At 35.1% G+C, this 13,875-nt stretch overlaps 3 protein-coding genes across 3 annotated transcripts; 2 read left to right on the top strand and 1 right to left on the bottom strand.

The window, feature by feature from the left end:
* Positions 1–1,265: 1,265 nt before the first annotated feature.
* On the top strand, positions 1,266–5,170 carry LOC105953664 (3-hydroxy-3-methylglutaryl coenzyme A reductase 1). The gene is made up of 5 exons (XM_012977343.2): positions 1,266–2,345; positions 2,513–2,694; positions 3,518–3,864; positions 4,553–4,816; positions 4,891–5,170. Exons 1-4 carry the CDS (start codon positions 1,288–1,290, stop codon positions 4,793–4,795), a joined length of 1,830 nt encoding a protein of 609 aa, XP_012832797.2. The 5' UTR covers positions 1,266–1,287; the 3' UTR covers positions 4,796–4,816; positions 4,891–5,170.
* Positions 5,171–8,476: 3,306 nt separating this feature from the next.
* Positions 8,477–10,422, bottom strand: LOC148771448 (L10-interacting MYB domain-containing protein-like). The gene is made up of 4 exons (XM_088815338.1): positions 10,315–10,422; positions 9,411–9,864; positions 9,033–9,328; positions 8,477–9,001 (listed from the first exon to the last, which is right to left on the bottom strand). Exons 2-4 carry the CDS (start codon positions 9,843–9,845, stop codon positions 8,638–8,640), a joined length of 1,095 nt encoding a protein of 364 aa, XP_088671464.1. The 5' UTR covers positions 9,846–9,864; positions 10,315–10,422; the 3' UTR covers positions 8,477–8,637.
* A 2,121-nt stretch (positions 10,423–12,543) lies between these two features.
* On the top strand, positions 12,544–13,489 carry LOC105953637 (subtilisin-like protease). The gene is made up of 3 exons (XM_012977311.2): positions 12,544–12,852; positions 12,936–13,010; positions 13,107–13,489. Exons 1-3 carry the CDS (start codon positions 12,685–12,687, stop codon positions 13,155–13,157), a joined length of 294 nt encoding a protein of 97 aa, XP_012832765.2. The 5' UTR covers positions 12,544–12,684; the 3' UTR covers positions 13,158–13,489.
* The last annotated feature ends 386 nt before the right edge of the window (positions 13,490–13,875 follow it).

Below are 13,875 nucleotides of genomic sequence, written 5' to 3'. Positions count from 1 at the left end.
AAAAAAAAAAAAAAATTAACCTCAAAATTATTCTAATTAGCAAGAATGCTCTATTGGTGGTTTTTTTTAAGGAAGGGAGACTGCAACTTATAACTACTTGGTTTACATATTTTCTATGTAATACGAAAATTTTAACTTTTTAACGTTTGTGTGCTTCGGACATGTTTCATGTCCGACATTCAAGGACACCTGCCGGACCGGATACCTTATGAACTATTTTGTAATTTTTAAAAACTTAGAAACATGTTTGAAGAGCAAAATTTCAAGTATTTTTATTGACTCCCTAGTTATTTACATGATTTAATGATCAATTGCAAATCGATAGTTGAACATAATATTTGTTTTGAAAATATTTGTATCCAAATACATCAAAGGATTTACATATAAATAAAAATTATATATGACTATATAATATATTTATAATTATACGCCTATACTTTTAATGTTTACACGTTTCTCCCAAGTTCCCGTGTCCTCATTTTTTAGATATGTTGTTCCTGTTTCCCTATATAACCATTTCAATTTCCGTGCTACATAACAACTCTTTTATAGTTTGCAAACTATCGTTCGAGAGCTAAATTCAACCAATATAATAATGACAAAAATGAAAAATTACAAACAAATGAAGTAAGTAAATTCCTAACAGTTAAGCAAATTAACAAAATCATTTGTGATAATGTAAGTAATAATTTCTCAATTGTAGTTATATTTGGAAGCAATTTTCTCTTTATTTCTCTAATTAGGGAAGAGCACCACCACTAGGCATATTTGTTTCTAGAAGAAAAAGGAAATTATATATAATCATAAGGGTAAATTGCACCTACACCCCTGTAGTCTGCTAAAATAACATAAATATCCATATAGTATTAGTAATTACAATCGCCCCCTGAAACATTGTTAGAAACCCTAACTTTATAATGCATTGAATAAATTATTCCATTAGAATTATAACAGTCTATTAGTTTCAGCCTTTCAGGCCGTGGTGGAGCCAACATGGATTTAAGGGATGCTATGACTCTTCTAACATTTCTTAAATTCTATAGAAAATTTATAAATTTTTATCTATGGTAGCATTAACCCCCCCCCCCCCCCCCCCCCGCGAGAAACAAAATAGTGCATATCGGTCCTCACAACTTGAAATATTGACTACCAATACCAAAGGGACCTTAAAGTTATTTTAGCACACTTTAGGGGTGTAGGTGTAATTTACGGTAATTGCAATAGAACGCAATTGGAGGAGAAATATTAGCAAAAAAAGACAAAAACGAAAATGGCAGCACTTATTTGATGCTCCGCCACTCTCTCACTATAAAGAATTCAAACAAACCCCCGCAACCATCGCTCCTCCGCCCCTTCTCCATTTTTATTTTCCATTTTTTTTTTTCAGTTTTTACCCCTCTTTCTCTCTCCGCCGCCGCAGTTATGGAAGTCCGCCGGAGGCCAGTCAAACCCTCACACACTAAAGGCTCCTCCGCCTCCGCCTCCGCCGCCGCCGCCGTCGATTGCCGATCGTCGTCTCCTAAAGCCTCCGACGCACTCCCGCTGCCTCTGTACCTAACCAACGGCATTTTCTTCACGCTCTTCTTCTCCGTGGCATACTTCCTCCTCAACCGGTGGCGCGACAAGATCCGTAACTCCACCCCGCTCCTCCACGTCCTCACTCTCTCCGAACTCGCCGGAATCATCTGCCTCGTCGCCTCCTTCATCTACCTCATCGGCTTCTTCGGCATTGATTTCGTCCAATCGTTCATCTGTAAATCCGAAACCGACGACGACCACCACCAGTTCGTCCTCCACGAAGATCGGAGCATCCACTGTTCTCCTCCGCCGCCGGAGAAACCCCCTACGGCGGCAGAACTTCCTCCAGACGACGAGGATCTCGTGAAATGCGTCGTCTCCGGCGAAATCCCGTCGTACTCTCTGGAATCGAGGCTCGGCGACTGCTACAAGGCGGCCAAAATCCGCCGCGAGGCGGTGCAGCGGCTGGCGGGGAGGTCCGTCGAGGGTTTGCCTTTGGAAGGATTCGATTACGACTCAATTTTAGGGCAGTGCTGCGAGATGCCGGTGGGGTATGTGCAGATTCCGGTGGGGATTGTTGGCCCCCTTTTGCTGAACCAATGCGAATTCTCCGTGCCTATGGCCACCACCGAAGGTTGCTTGGTGGCGAGCACCAACAGAGGCTGCAAGGCGATCTACGCATCCGGCGGCGCAACTTGCGTGCTTCTCCGAGACGGCATGACCAGAGCTCCGGTTGTTAGGTTTTCGTCGGCAAAACGAGCGTCCGAATTGAAATTCTTCCTCGAAGATCCTCTCAATTTCGATACGTTGTCTGTCGTTTTCAACAAGTAAGCGATTTTGAAATTAGTTGAAAATTGACCAATCTGGTTAAGTTTATATCAATGCATGTCATCTTATTTGTTTGGATTTGAGCTAATCTGATGTCGATTGGTGTAATCTGAATTGTTATAATCGAAATCGGATAAAATATTGAATCGATTTAATTATTGTTCAGGTCAAGTAGATTTGCAAGACTACAAGGTATAAATTGTGCAGTTGCTGGCAAAAATCTGTACATAAGATTCAGATGCAGCACAGGTGATGCTATGGGGATGAACATGGTTTCTAAGGGAGTTCAAAATGTGTTGGACTTTCTCGAGAATGATTTCCCCGATATGGATATTATTGGCATTTCCGGTGAGTGCTATGTTGCTGATTACGATCCGAATTTTTCCGATTTTGGAACAATATTTTCCATTCTGAAATCCGGAAACTCCATTTTTGTTTTTTCTTTTTCTGATTTTTTTTTTGGATCGGAATTGGAATATATATGAGATGCTGATTTCCGATCCGATTTTAATTTACGAAAATATTCCAACAATTCTGATTTTTTTCCAAAAATATTCCGAGTTTTTCCCTCAAAAAATTAAAGTTATCATATCAATATTGTTATGCATTTTATATATTGGTTGACTAAAAATTAGAACTTTTCGAGTCCTGCCGATTCAATAGGCATTTTTTATTATTTGGAATAAGCTTTTACATTCCAATTTTAGAAATTTTGATTTCTGATCCTGCCGATTTTTTTTTTTGGGAACGGAATTGGAATTAATTATTTACTTCAAAAGAAAATTCGCAATTTTTCCGAAAATACTAATTCCGATACGATCTGTCCAATTTCCACTCCTATTTTTTGGGGTGGAAGTTGGAACTGGATTGCTGATTTCCCCGATTCGAACCGATATTTTTCCGATTTTAGAACAATATTTTTTAATTCCATTATATTTTCCATTTTTTTGGATTGCAATTGGAACATATATTATGAGATGCCGATTATAAATCAGGATTTTAATTTCCAGAAATCTTTCGGAAAATTCCAATTTTGTTTTGTTGTTACTACAGTTTGTCTTATATTAAAAAGATTATCATGCTATAACGACTTTCGGTGCATGCAATCAATATTTTGCGTTCCGTTTTCTTTTGTCGTTTATGACTAACTTTGTCCTTTTTGGTTGTTTAGGAAACTACTGTTCCGATAAGAAACCAGCTGCAGTGAACTGGATCGAAGGGCGTGGAAAATCAGTCGTATGCGAGGCTGTTATTAGCGGTGATGTGGTGGCAAAGGTGTTGAAAACCACCGTACCGGCCCTCGTTGAGTTGAACATGCTCAAGAATCTCACTGGGTCCGCAATTGCCGGAGCTCTTGGCGGCTTCAATGCACACGCTGCAAACATAGTCTCTGCAGTATTTATAGCAACTGGACAAGATCCAGCTCAAAACATCGAAAGCTCTCACTGTATTACTATGATGGAGCCTGTTAATAATGGCAAGGATCTTCATATCTCTGTTACGATGCCGTCTATTGAGGTACTATTTTTATCAACATCATAATTCGCGTATTGTCGATAATTGTGTTATATTTACTCCCGTTCGTTGAGAAAGCAAGACCTTTATGTTTCTTCGTATGGTATATTGTGTATCCGTATTAGGGGTGGAAATTAGAACGTAATTTCTGGTTTCCGCCGATTCCGATCCGGAATTTTTTCTGAATTTGGAACAACATTCATTCTGATTTTTCTTTGATTAGAATTTTGGAATATATATATATATATATGAGATTCCAATTTCCGAATTCGATTTTAATTTCGGGAATTAATTCCGACTACAATTATAAATTATAACATCAATACTATCATGCATTTTATATTTAGATGACTAAAAGGTCGGAAATTTTGAATTCCTTCCGAAAATTTGCAAATTCGGAACAAGTTTTTTCATTCGAGTTTCCGAAATTCCCATTTCGGATTTTAATTTACGGAAATAATTCCGAAAATTCTGATTATGCATTTTATATTTTAGGTGACCTAAAAATTGTAAAATTTCCGAAAATTTTCGAATTTGGAACAAGTTCTTCATTCGAATTTCCGATTTTCCCGCTTGCAAAAAAAAAAAAAAACGAAGTATGATTATATTAATCTAGAGAGACCTTTATATGTTTTTGTATGGTAAATTGCGTATCAACATTCTGAAAACGCGATTGCTGTTTCCGTTATAGGTTGGAACCGTTGGAGGTGGAACTCAATTGGCATCGCAATCTGCTTGTTTAAACCTTCTCGGAGTAAAGGGTGCTAACAAAGAGTCACCTGGTTCTAATTCCCGGCTTTTGGCCACCATTGTTGCTGGTTCAGTTTTGGCAGGAGAGCTCTCACTAATGTCTGCCATTTCGGCCGGACAGCTCGTTAAAAGTCACATGAAATACAATCGATCGAGCAGAGACATCACCAAAATCGGTTCCTAGGGTTTAGACAGAAGCTCCCAGGTATTCGATTTAAATATATTACAATAAAGCATTTCTATAATATTTTGTAATGCAACAATTTGTTTTTTGTACAGGTTGAGAAATTGTGTAGATTATCATTGAACCTGGTCAAATTTTATGTTCAAAAAGTTTAGTGGTCTCTTTGTAATTAATTATGTGTGGGGCTTCTTAGAGTTTGGATTCAATGGTAAGAATGACTATTGTGTGTTTGTGTGTGTATGTTATTTTATTTTTATTTTTTTAAATTATGTATTTCCCAAATGAATGACAAATTTAGTGTCCTTGCTATTATTTATTGTCCAACTATGTAAAGCTACATCAGGTAAAATACACCGGACATGTAGTTTTATTTTATACTTTTGATTCGTGTACAATTTACACATGACGTACGAATTTATACACGTGTATGTTAGAATATCAGCTCGGAGAAAATAAGCAAGAAAAGTCTTGTCCTTTTAGTGTGCCACCAATTTTGCTCTACTTGTTCATATAACATGTGTGTGGTGGTAGTGGTGGTTAAAGGAAAATTATTTTTATAATAATAAATAATTAGGCCATAGTCCCCCACAATTAGGGGTGGAAATGGGAATGGGATTTTCGAATTCAACCAATTCTGATTCGAAAATATCCATATTGGAACCGTAATTTTCATTTTGATTTTCGAAGTGCCGGTTTCAAAATTTATTTGGAATGGAATTGGAATGGTATATAAAATCACCCAAAAATGTGTTGTATAATTTTTTTGTTAACCTAGTCTTTGAGTAGACTTTTTTTTTTTTTTTTTCCAAGTAATACAAAATTGTCTACTCCTAGAGAACTTATAGCATATATTTAGTAGTGTTCTAAAAATTGGTCGAGACGACTAATTAATCGATTTTCAAGGTGGAGGCGGTCTAAAATCTTTATGTGTAATTAATTCTAGAGATAGAAAGAAAGCAAACACAATTTTTAATACAATACTGTCAATCATAAATATAAAAAACAAATTATTTTTATAATGCATAAGTACAAGTTCAAAACAATTATATCCTATGTTTGTGTATTATAATAAAAACAGACCCAACAAAATATAATATAATAATTCACAACATTATGAGCATCTTAATGGTCATTTTCTCAAATTTAATATGGTAAAAAAGATTATTAATTTTGAATAAATGGATTGATTCCCAGCTCATGATAATTTGGCAATATCTCAAAAATAATACAATAATTAACTCTACTGATGGCATCACTTCACATTGTCACACTTTTATAATCACAATTAAAGAGGATTAGCCCCACTATTAACTACTCAAATCACATGGAATCAAACAATAATTTAGAGGCTTATTTTTGCTATTTTGCTTAGAGTTGGGGTTATTTCAGTCTTTGCTACTTTTCTGTTTAATTACTGGAGAAATTAATTAATTATCTATAAATCCAAAAAATCACATCCAACAAACACCACAATTAAAGACAAAATCAAATGTTGTCTTTTAATGACGATTTTTTTTTTTGTTTCTTTCTCTTATATAAATGTCACGATATGTCAAATAAATAAACATTTACAGTTTTTGTTTTAATATTAAACATTATTAGTTTATTTTTTAATAAATATATATTTTTTCTAATATTTATATTTTATTTAGCGAGCTTTTAAAACTGTGCTTGAACTATGTTAGATAAGCAACTTAGGGGGTGTTTGCAAATGCTTATGTAAAATCAGAAGTTGGTGATTATGAGTTAAGCTCTAAAAAATCACTTATTTGCAAAAGTTGTGGGTGTTTGCAAAACACCTATAAAATCAACTTTAAGCAGTTAATTTAAAAGTTGCAGTGTTTGCAAACAAACTTAAAATTCCAAATTATTATTTATAAAATGTACTAAATACCCTGATAAATAAACAAATAAATATATAAATTAATGCATTTATAATCAATTTTCTGTTATTTTTTTCAACAGAAGAATATATATATATATCATGAATTCTGCTAAGTTCTTATTTTAGATTTTCTATACGACTATGGATTACTACCAAATAGTTTATAATTGTTGGGGAATATTTTGATTTGTATATTCAAATATAATAGCCTGAAATCTGAACAATATGAACAATAAGAAAATAAAAACATAACTACACCTAACCACTAATGAATATGTAATCCAATTCTAGAAATTAGAAAATGCAATAGAAGTACAAATATCGTCTCTAACTTTGTCCATTCCACCATCACGGACGCCCAAATCTGGTCCATGAAAATTGGCATTAGATTGAGGAATGCTTCTCTCATTTGGCAAATAGTTTGGGTCATTGTCATATTGTAAGAAATCCTCATCTAGTGCATCGACTTTACGAATAAAATTATGGATTGCCATTGTAGCCGGGACAAGCGCAACTTGGTCTTTCCAAGGAATATTGACGGGCACATCTTTTATTGTATAAAATCTTCCTTTCCAGCACCCAAATGTTCGTTCGATTGTACTTCTTAATGACGAGTGCAAGTGATTGAACACTTCATACTGATTAGTATATGCAATAGCTCGTTGAAAATCTGGAAGATGATACTTCTCACCTTTGTATGGTGCAAGAAATCCTGATATATTTGGATAACCGGCATCAACCAAATAGTACTTACCTATCACAAATATTAGAAGACTCATATATAATGAATGCACTACACAGACAAGCTAAAATGTATAAAAAAATATGAGCTTGAAAATAATCAAACCAGGAGGTGGCATTGGAAATTTTTTTTCCGGATTTCTGATAGTGTCATAAAATATTCGGGTGTCGTGCGCACTTCCCTCCCAACCTGGCAATACGTACGTGAAACACATATCAAAGTCACATACGGCCATAATATTCTGAGTGGGAGTTCCTTTTCTTCCACTAAAAGGAGTTTGTTGCTCTTTCTGAAGCGCCGCCTTAATGTGAGTTCCGTCAATTGCTCCAATACAATCCTTAATAAAATGAATATCAGTCGCTTAGAAATAAAGAACAAGAACAAGATTTACTTAAACCGTTATTTCAAAAAAAATTACCTTAAAGTGAGGATAAAATCTCTTATTAGTTCGAATGTACTTATGAGTGACAGAGTTATCTGTGAATGGAATAACCCAGTCGATGGACATCAATGTACATGCTTTTAGGACCCTGTGAAATGATTTACTTATTGTAAATCCAGATCTTTGCAACATTTCTTGACACTGTCTATTTCCACATCTTGGACCCACTAGCATAAGGAATGTAGCAACCTGTTCCTCAACTGCAACTCCTCTCATTGGTACAAGACCATATTCATCAACTAATAACTTACAAAGTAGAAAGAAAGTCTCTATTCTCATTCTTAAGTTTTCCTTACAACGTCGAGGATTTCCATTAAAAATAGACAACAAAGCAGCCCATCCGCTATACTCTCTATTGTGACACGGAGTTTTATGTAAATAGTTTTGATAGTAAGATACGACCGCGATACATATAGAATTTAGAACCTGAGCTCCAGTTTTATTAGATGTTGATATAACACTTTTTGTTTCTTCATCACTGCTTAAAGAATCTAAATCATGGCTACCTGATGATTTAGAAAGTGAATCCATGTTTGAGTTTGAGTCGTCATCAGTATCATCCATTCTGTCAATAACAAGAGAAAGTACTTAGAAAAAAAAATTCAACTGCCATGACATTTAATAAATAAATCTTAAAAAATCTTAACAAACCAAATATGATGAACATCTAAAGTAGTTCAATTCTCAACAAACAGCAACAAACCAAACAAACAAGAAAGTAGATTAGAAAAAAATAACATCCAATTCTAGAGTATTAAATCAAGTGTTCTCTTTCATCCAGATAATGCATGGTCATTTTCATGAGAACCATTAACTAATGTAGTTGAAGTATTGCGGCGTCTAATGTCCCGTTCCATTTGTTCCTCAAGCCACTTCAAGCGGATCTCACCTTTTTTTATGGTAAAAAACAACTCACGAATAGCTGGCTTTAAGAAAATGCGAGTCGCATACATCCACAGAGGACCACCTTCATCAATTCCGGGCATATTCTCTAATATCTCGAGACATTCTTGTATACTGTATTGACGCCTTGTATCCCCATTAAGGCGAGATGAGTCATATTCCATTGCATCAACCATTCTTTCCAGACACTTTGAGATCTTGTCAGCATTAGAGACCTTCTTAGTTTTTTTTTTTACGGATACGATTAAGAAATTCAGTGCTTTTTCTCATCGAACTAGTTGGTGGTGCTTCTCTTGGCACTTCAGTCGATATTTCGGTTGTTTCATCAGTAGGTGTAGGTGTATATATTGGAGGCTCGGACTGCGGATATCCACTTTCAAGATCCTCGAATAGTTCACCTTGAGATTCTTGTTCTCTTTCCTCTTGCATATGGGGTGGCAATATACCAGAGCTTGGAGTCCATGAACTTGTTCCAGTTGCAATCACATCCGAGAATAACATCTCTTGCTCATATAGACACAAAGGACCCCTCTCTCGAAATTTGGCTGCGAGTGGATTTGCCTGAAATTCAAACCAAACATTTTTAAAATACTACTTTAATAAAATAAAGAAACTAAACACATTTCTTTAAAATTCAAGCTACCTGTATCTTCTTATGCCACCACTCTAGAGTTGCATCAACTGTGCCTTTTATTTGATTCCAGCCTAATCCCGACTCACCATGTAAAATAGCTTTCCACTGACCCCATTCCTTTTTCATTGTATCCCATTTGTTCTTAAGTTGGATTCTTGTGTAGTTGCGGTTTGTAGCAGACGAGAATTTTTTAACGAGGTTATCCCATCCGATTTTATTAAAGTGGCTACCAGGACGATTTCCCGCTGTGGTTTCTTGGACACACAGCCTAATGAATACCTCTGTGGTTTTGTTATCCCAATTAGCCTTGACCGTGTCAGAGTTTTTACCAACACGAACTCTGTGGCTAGTGACATTAATCGGATGTGAGTCTTCGTCATTATACGATGAAAGATTCTCAGAAACAGTAGGTGAGATGTTAAAATAATTAAATGAAGAACCCATAGACACACACTGTGTTGTGCTGATAAAACAAAATCAAAGATTAACATTAAAGAATGATTATAATCAAATAGACCATAATTTGGATAAACTAAAATTGATGTGTAGATTACAGATAAGCAAATTATATTTTTTTTCCTAAAAGCCCTTTCATACAGACTTCCATAGCTAAACACAAAGATTGCAACATATTGCGTAAGTACATGAAAAAAAAAATGCAAAACCCATGTTAGAATACATGAGGACAAATGTTTAAAATTAAAACAAACTCAAATATATATTCAAAATACAAAGTTAGTGGAACAAGATTTTAGCCATATTCTTACAGAAATCAGAAAACCCAAAATCATATAAGCCAAATTGCTACATATATTTGAGGAAAAACACAGGTGCGTAATTCGCAAATATATAGAATTAATGTTATTAATCCTTAAACTACAACACGGAAAAAAAAAAAGATGAAGGTTCATACCTATTGTGATTGTGTCGGTGAATTTCTTGCTGAAACAGAGTGGAGGTGAAGGTGGAGGTGGAGGTGTTTTATGTGACAATATTTTGACGTGAATACAGGGGAATGCTGGGTAAACGTGGGGTTAATTAAATTAATTAAAAGGGTAAAAATGAATTAAAATATTTAAAACAGCTTATTTTTATTTACAGAAATGTCATCAACCGAAAAAGTTGGGTCAAGCCTGCTTTTCAGATTATAGCTTAAAATGGCTTATTTTTAGAGAAGCAAAAGTAAAAGTTTGTGTCACAAACACCAAAAAATAGATTATGAGGCAAGAAAAGCTCATAAGTTGTTTGCAAAAGCGTTTGCAAACACCCCCTTAATCGAGTTTAAACGAGTTTTAAAAAAATTTGCAAAATTTTATAAAATTTAAAAAGTAAGAACACCATGTTTCATAAAATTATAAAACTAAAACTACTCGCGTGATAAAATTTTAACATTTTAAAAATACATATACTATTTTCAATTGCATTAGGCACTCATATGATAAATTATAATATTTCAAAAATGCCCGTAATGATTTCAATTGCACTTTATAGACATCTATTTTCATTTCAAAACCGTAAAATTCTAAATTCTCGAAATGGTAGAAGTTAAAACTAAGAAGCAACTAGGGCTATGTTTGGTAACGTATTCGAATTCTTTTTACATTTTCCCCAAAATGATAATTATCTTTCTACACCATTTTCAAAAACTTTCCCCAAAACAAATTCAAATATTTCTCTCTCTAACAAACATGATTTGACCGCTACAGTAAAAATTGTCTTCACTAAAATACAAAATCAAATCACTTTATCTTTTAAATTCTTCTTCCAAAATACATTTTCCCAACACCTTTCAGACATGATTTGACTTGCTACAGTACAAATTGTCTCCTCTCAAAACACAAACAAACTTTATTTTATTTCTAAATTTTTCTCCCAAAACATCTTTCTCCAGAATAAAATGTAAACGAAAGCCCAAAAGCTTACCAAACATAGCCTAGTAGATGTTTTTGTACGTGAGAAATAATAATGAAATATTTTGTGATCCGGCCCATTCTCGCCCAACGGGCCTGATTAAGTCCAAAGGACCATTAAGGTCAATTCCAGCCCAAATGATCCAAGCAGGGCCAGGGGTCCCCAAAGGCCCACTAAGGAAGAAAAGCCTAAGAAGCTGACACCTCGTCTGGCGAGGGGCGGAAGATGTAAAGCCCCCTCTCGCTTGGCCGTATAAAGCCCACTCGCCGAGTCGCTGCCGACCACACGTGAAGGTATTTAATGCATGTCTAATTTACTGACAGTCAGCGAAATGTCATCCGAGTCCCCTGCCTTTTACAGGTACAGCCTCCAACGAAAGGACGGATTAAATTGCATTGAAGGTAATATGAAGTCCGTGATATTTTATTACAGCGATTGGACAGATAAATTGAATTGGAAAAGTATTTGACGCCCGTCCCTTCTAGTATAAATAGGGGCATTGAACAAAAAGGTAGGTGAGGTACAAAATCATCTACACACATCGTATATTTGGATACCGTATCTTCTTGGCAATATCTTATCTAGGAAGTTATTGACTTGATAGTCGGAGTGCTAACTCTGGTCTAAGCCCGGATTTCCTCTTTTTTGTAGGCGTATTCACGAATCCAGGCCCAAAATCCGACAAGCTCACCTTCTGAAAAGTAACCCACAACGAATCTAGACTGATTACTTTGCCTTTCCAACATGACCAAGAATGTACGTAAATACTTAATTTATTTAAACTAGTAGTAAAATAGAATAACATATTAAAAAATATATTTTTTGGGAAAAAAGGGAATTTTCGGAGGTAATTTCGAAAATTAAATCCGATCGAAAATTGAAAATTCCAAATATTTTATATATAATTTAAATTACAATAAATAAAAAACCGGAAACCGGAATTTTGGAAATCGAAATGAAAAAAATTGTTTCAAAATCGAAATTTCTTGGATCAGAACCGACGAAAATTGAAAATTTTGTTCCAACTTCATCCCAAAAAAAACAAACTCAATTCTTTTTTGTTTTACCCACGAGTACACGTACATAGTTTTGGCCTTTTGGTACATAAACCAGAAATTAAAAGTCCAATGTTGTGGACCAATAATATTGTGCCACGTCAAACGTCAAAGAGGTACAGGTTAATTTAACCACAGTGGATTATTTTTTAACCTCGTTCCCAAGGAGAGTGCGATTCGATTATTCTCACCTCCAACTCTCAAAACTGTAAATTGGTCACCAATAAATTCAACTGCAGATTTGATGTTCTCACCAAATCCCCAATTCCCTCAAAACCTAATCTGACTTTACAATCGAATTTTGAATTTCAGCTCAAATGTCAAGCGGCGGTTGGAGCAGAGCTTTCGGAAATGCGAGGTCCTTTGTCGGCAATTCAATGGGCGGTCTGAGGGGCAGCAGCAGTTTAGCTTCCTGGGTCGTCGCCGGAACCCTAGCTTATTACCTATGGATCCGACCTTCTCAGCAGCTCCGGAGAGAACAACAGGCAAAACACTCGTCTTCAATTTGTGTTTATTTTGATTTTTCTTCTTCTTCTTCTGAATTTGATTTTCTATGCCGGATTTTCAGGAAAAGGCGGCGTTGGCGGCGGAATCCGACCGTTATCGCTACGTTGAGAAGAGAAAACCGATTCCCGATCCTCAGGTATTCTGAATTTTCATATTCTCCGGCGAAATTTTGGATTTTATGAAATTTGGGGATTTTATTTATTTATTTATTTGGTCTGAATATTTATTGCAGGAAACTGGATTGGTGTATGGGAATAAAAACAGAGAGAAAAAACCTGAGTAAATTATTTGAATAAGTTATGTTAGGTTGCAAAATCATCTGAGAAATTTTGATCTTTGTTTATCGGAGTCGAGTTTGAATAAACGAAAAAAAAAACATAAGCGTTTATACACGATAGATGTTGACTGTTCGAATTGGCTGTCTTGTATTTTTATTAAGTTGTTTCATACTTAGCATGTTGAATCATGTACATAGCATAATGTGATCGATTCGGATGATTATGAATTTTTTTTTTATCTTCTTTATTTAATAGAATAGTAAACTCCGAGATAAAATCTTGAATTATGTTTTTGTAGTCATTTTCGTCTCCGAATATGAAGGTTTCTCTATGTGAACATTGTCCGATTTTTGTTGGAGAAGAATAAAATTGAACAAGATTATGTGCAAACTGCTTTAATTTAATACATTATTTGTTTCATACGGTCCGTGTCTGATGTTTCATACGGTCCGTGTTTGAGCATCATCAATTGCAAACTCTGCCATTTTCTTTTTCTTCTCGCACCCTACGTGATGCAGAGGTGGCGGAGTCGGAATTCTAGTTTGATTAGGATTTGAATTCCGCAAGTTGGGTTGTTTCCAACTTTCGGTATTCTATTAGGTTTAGGAGTTATTTTATTTTTAATTTTTTCGCCTTTTTTTTTTTTTTGGTAATTTTCTCGTTTTCCTAGTTTGATTAGGTTTTTCCTTTTTTTTTTTGGTAATTTTCTCGTTTTCCTAGTTT

This window comes from Erythranthe guttata, chromosome 3, assembly GCF_056151865.1.
Source record: "Erythranthe guttata isolate IM_541 chromosome 3, IM_541, whole genome shotgun sequence".
NCBI lineage: Eukaryota > Viridiplantae > Streptophyta > Magnoliopsida > Lamiales > Phrymaceae > Erythranthe > Erythranthe guttata.
The sequence above is the reverse complement of the archived record's forward strand: the minus strand, read 5'-3'. Positions and strand labels throughout refer to the sequence as shown.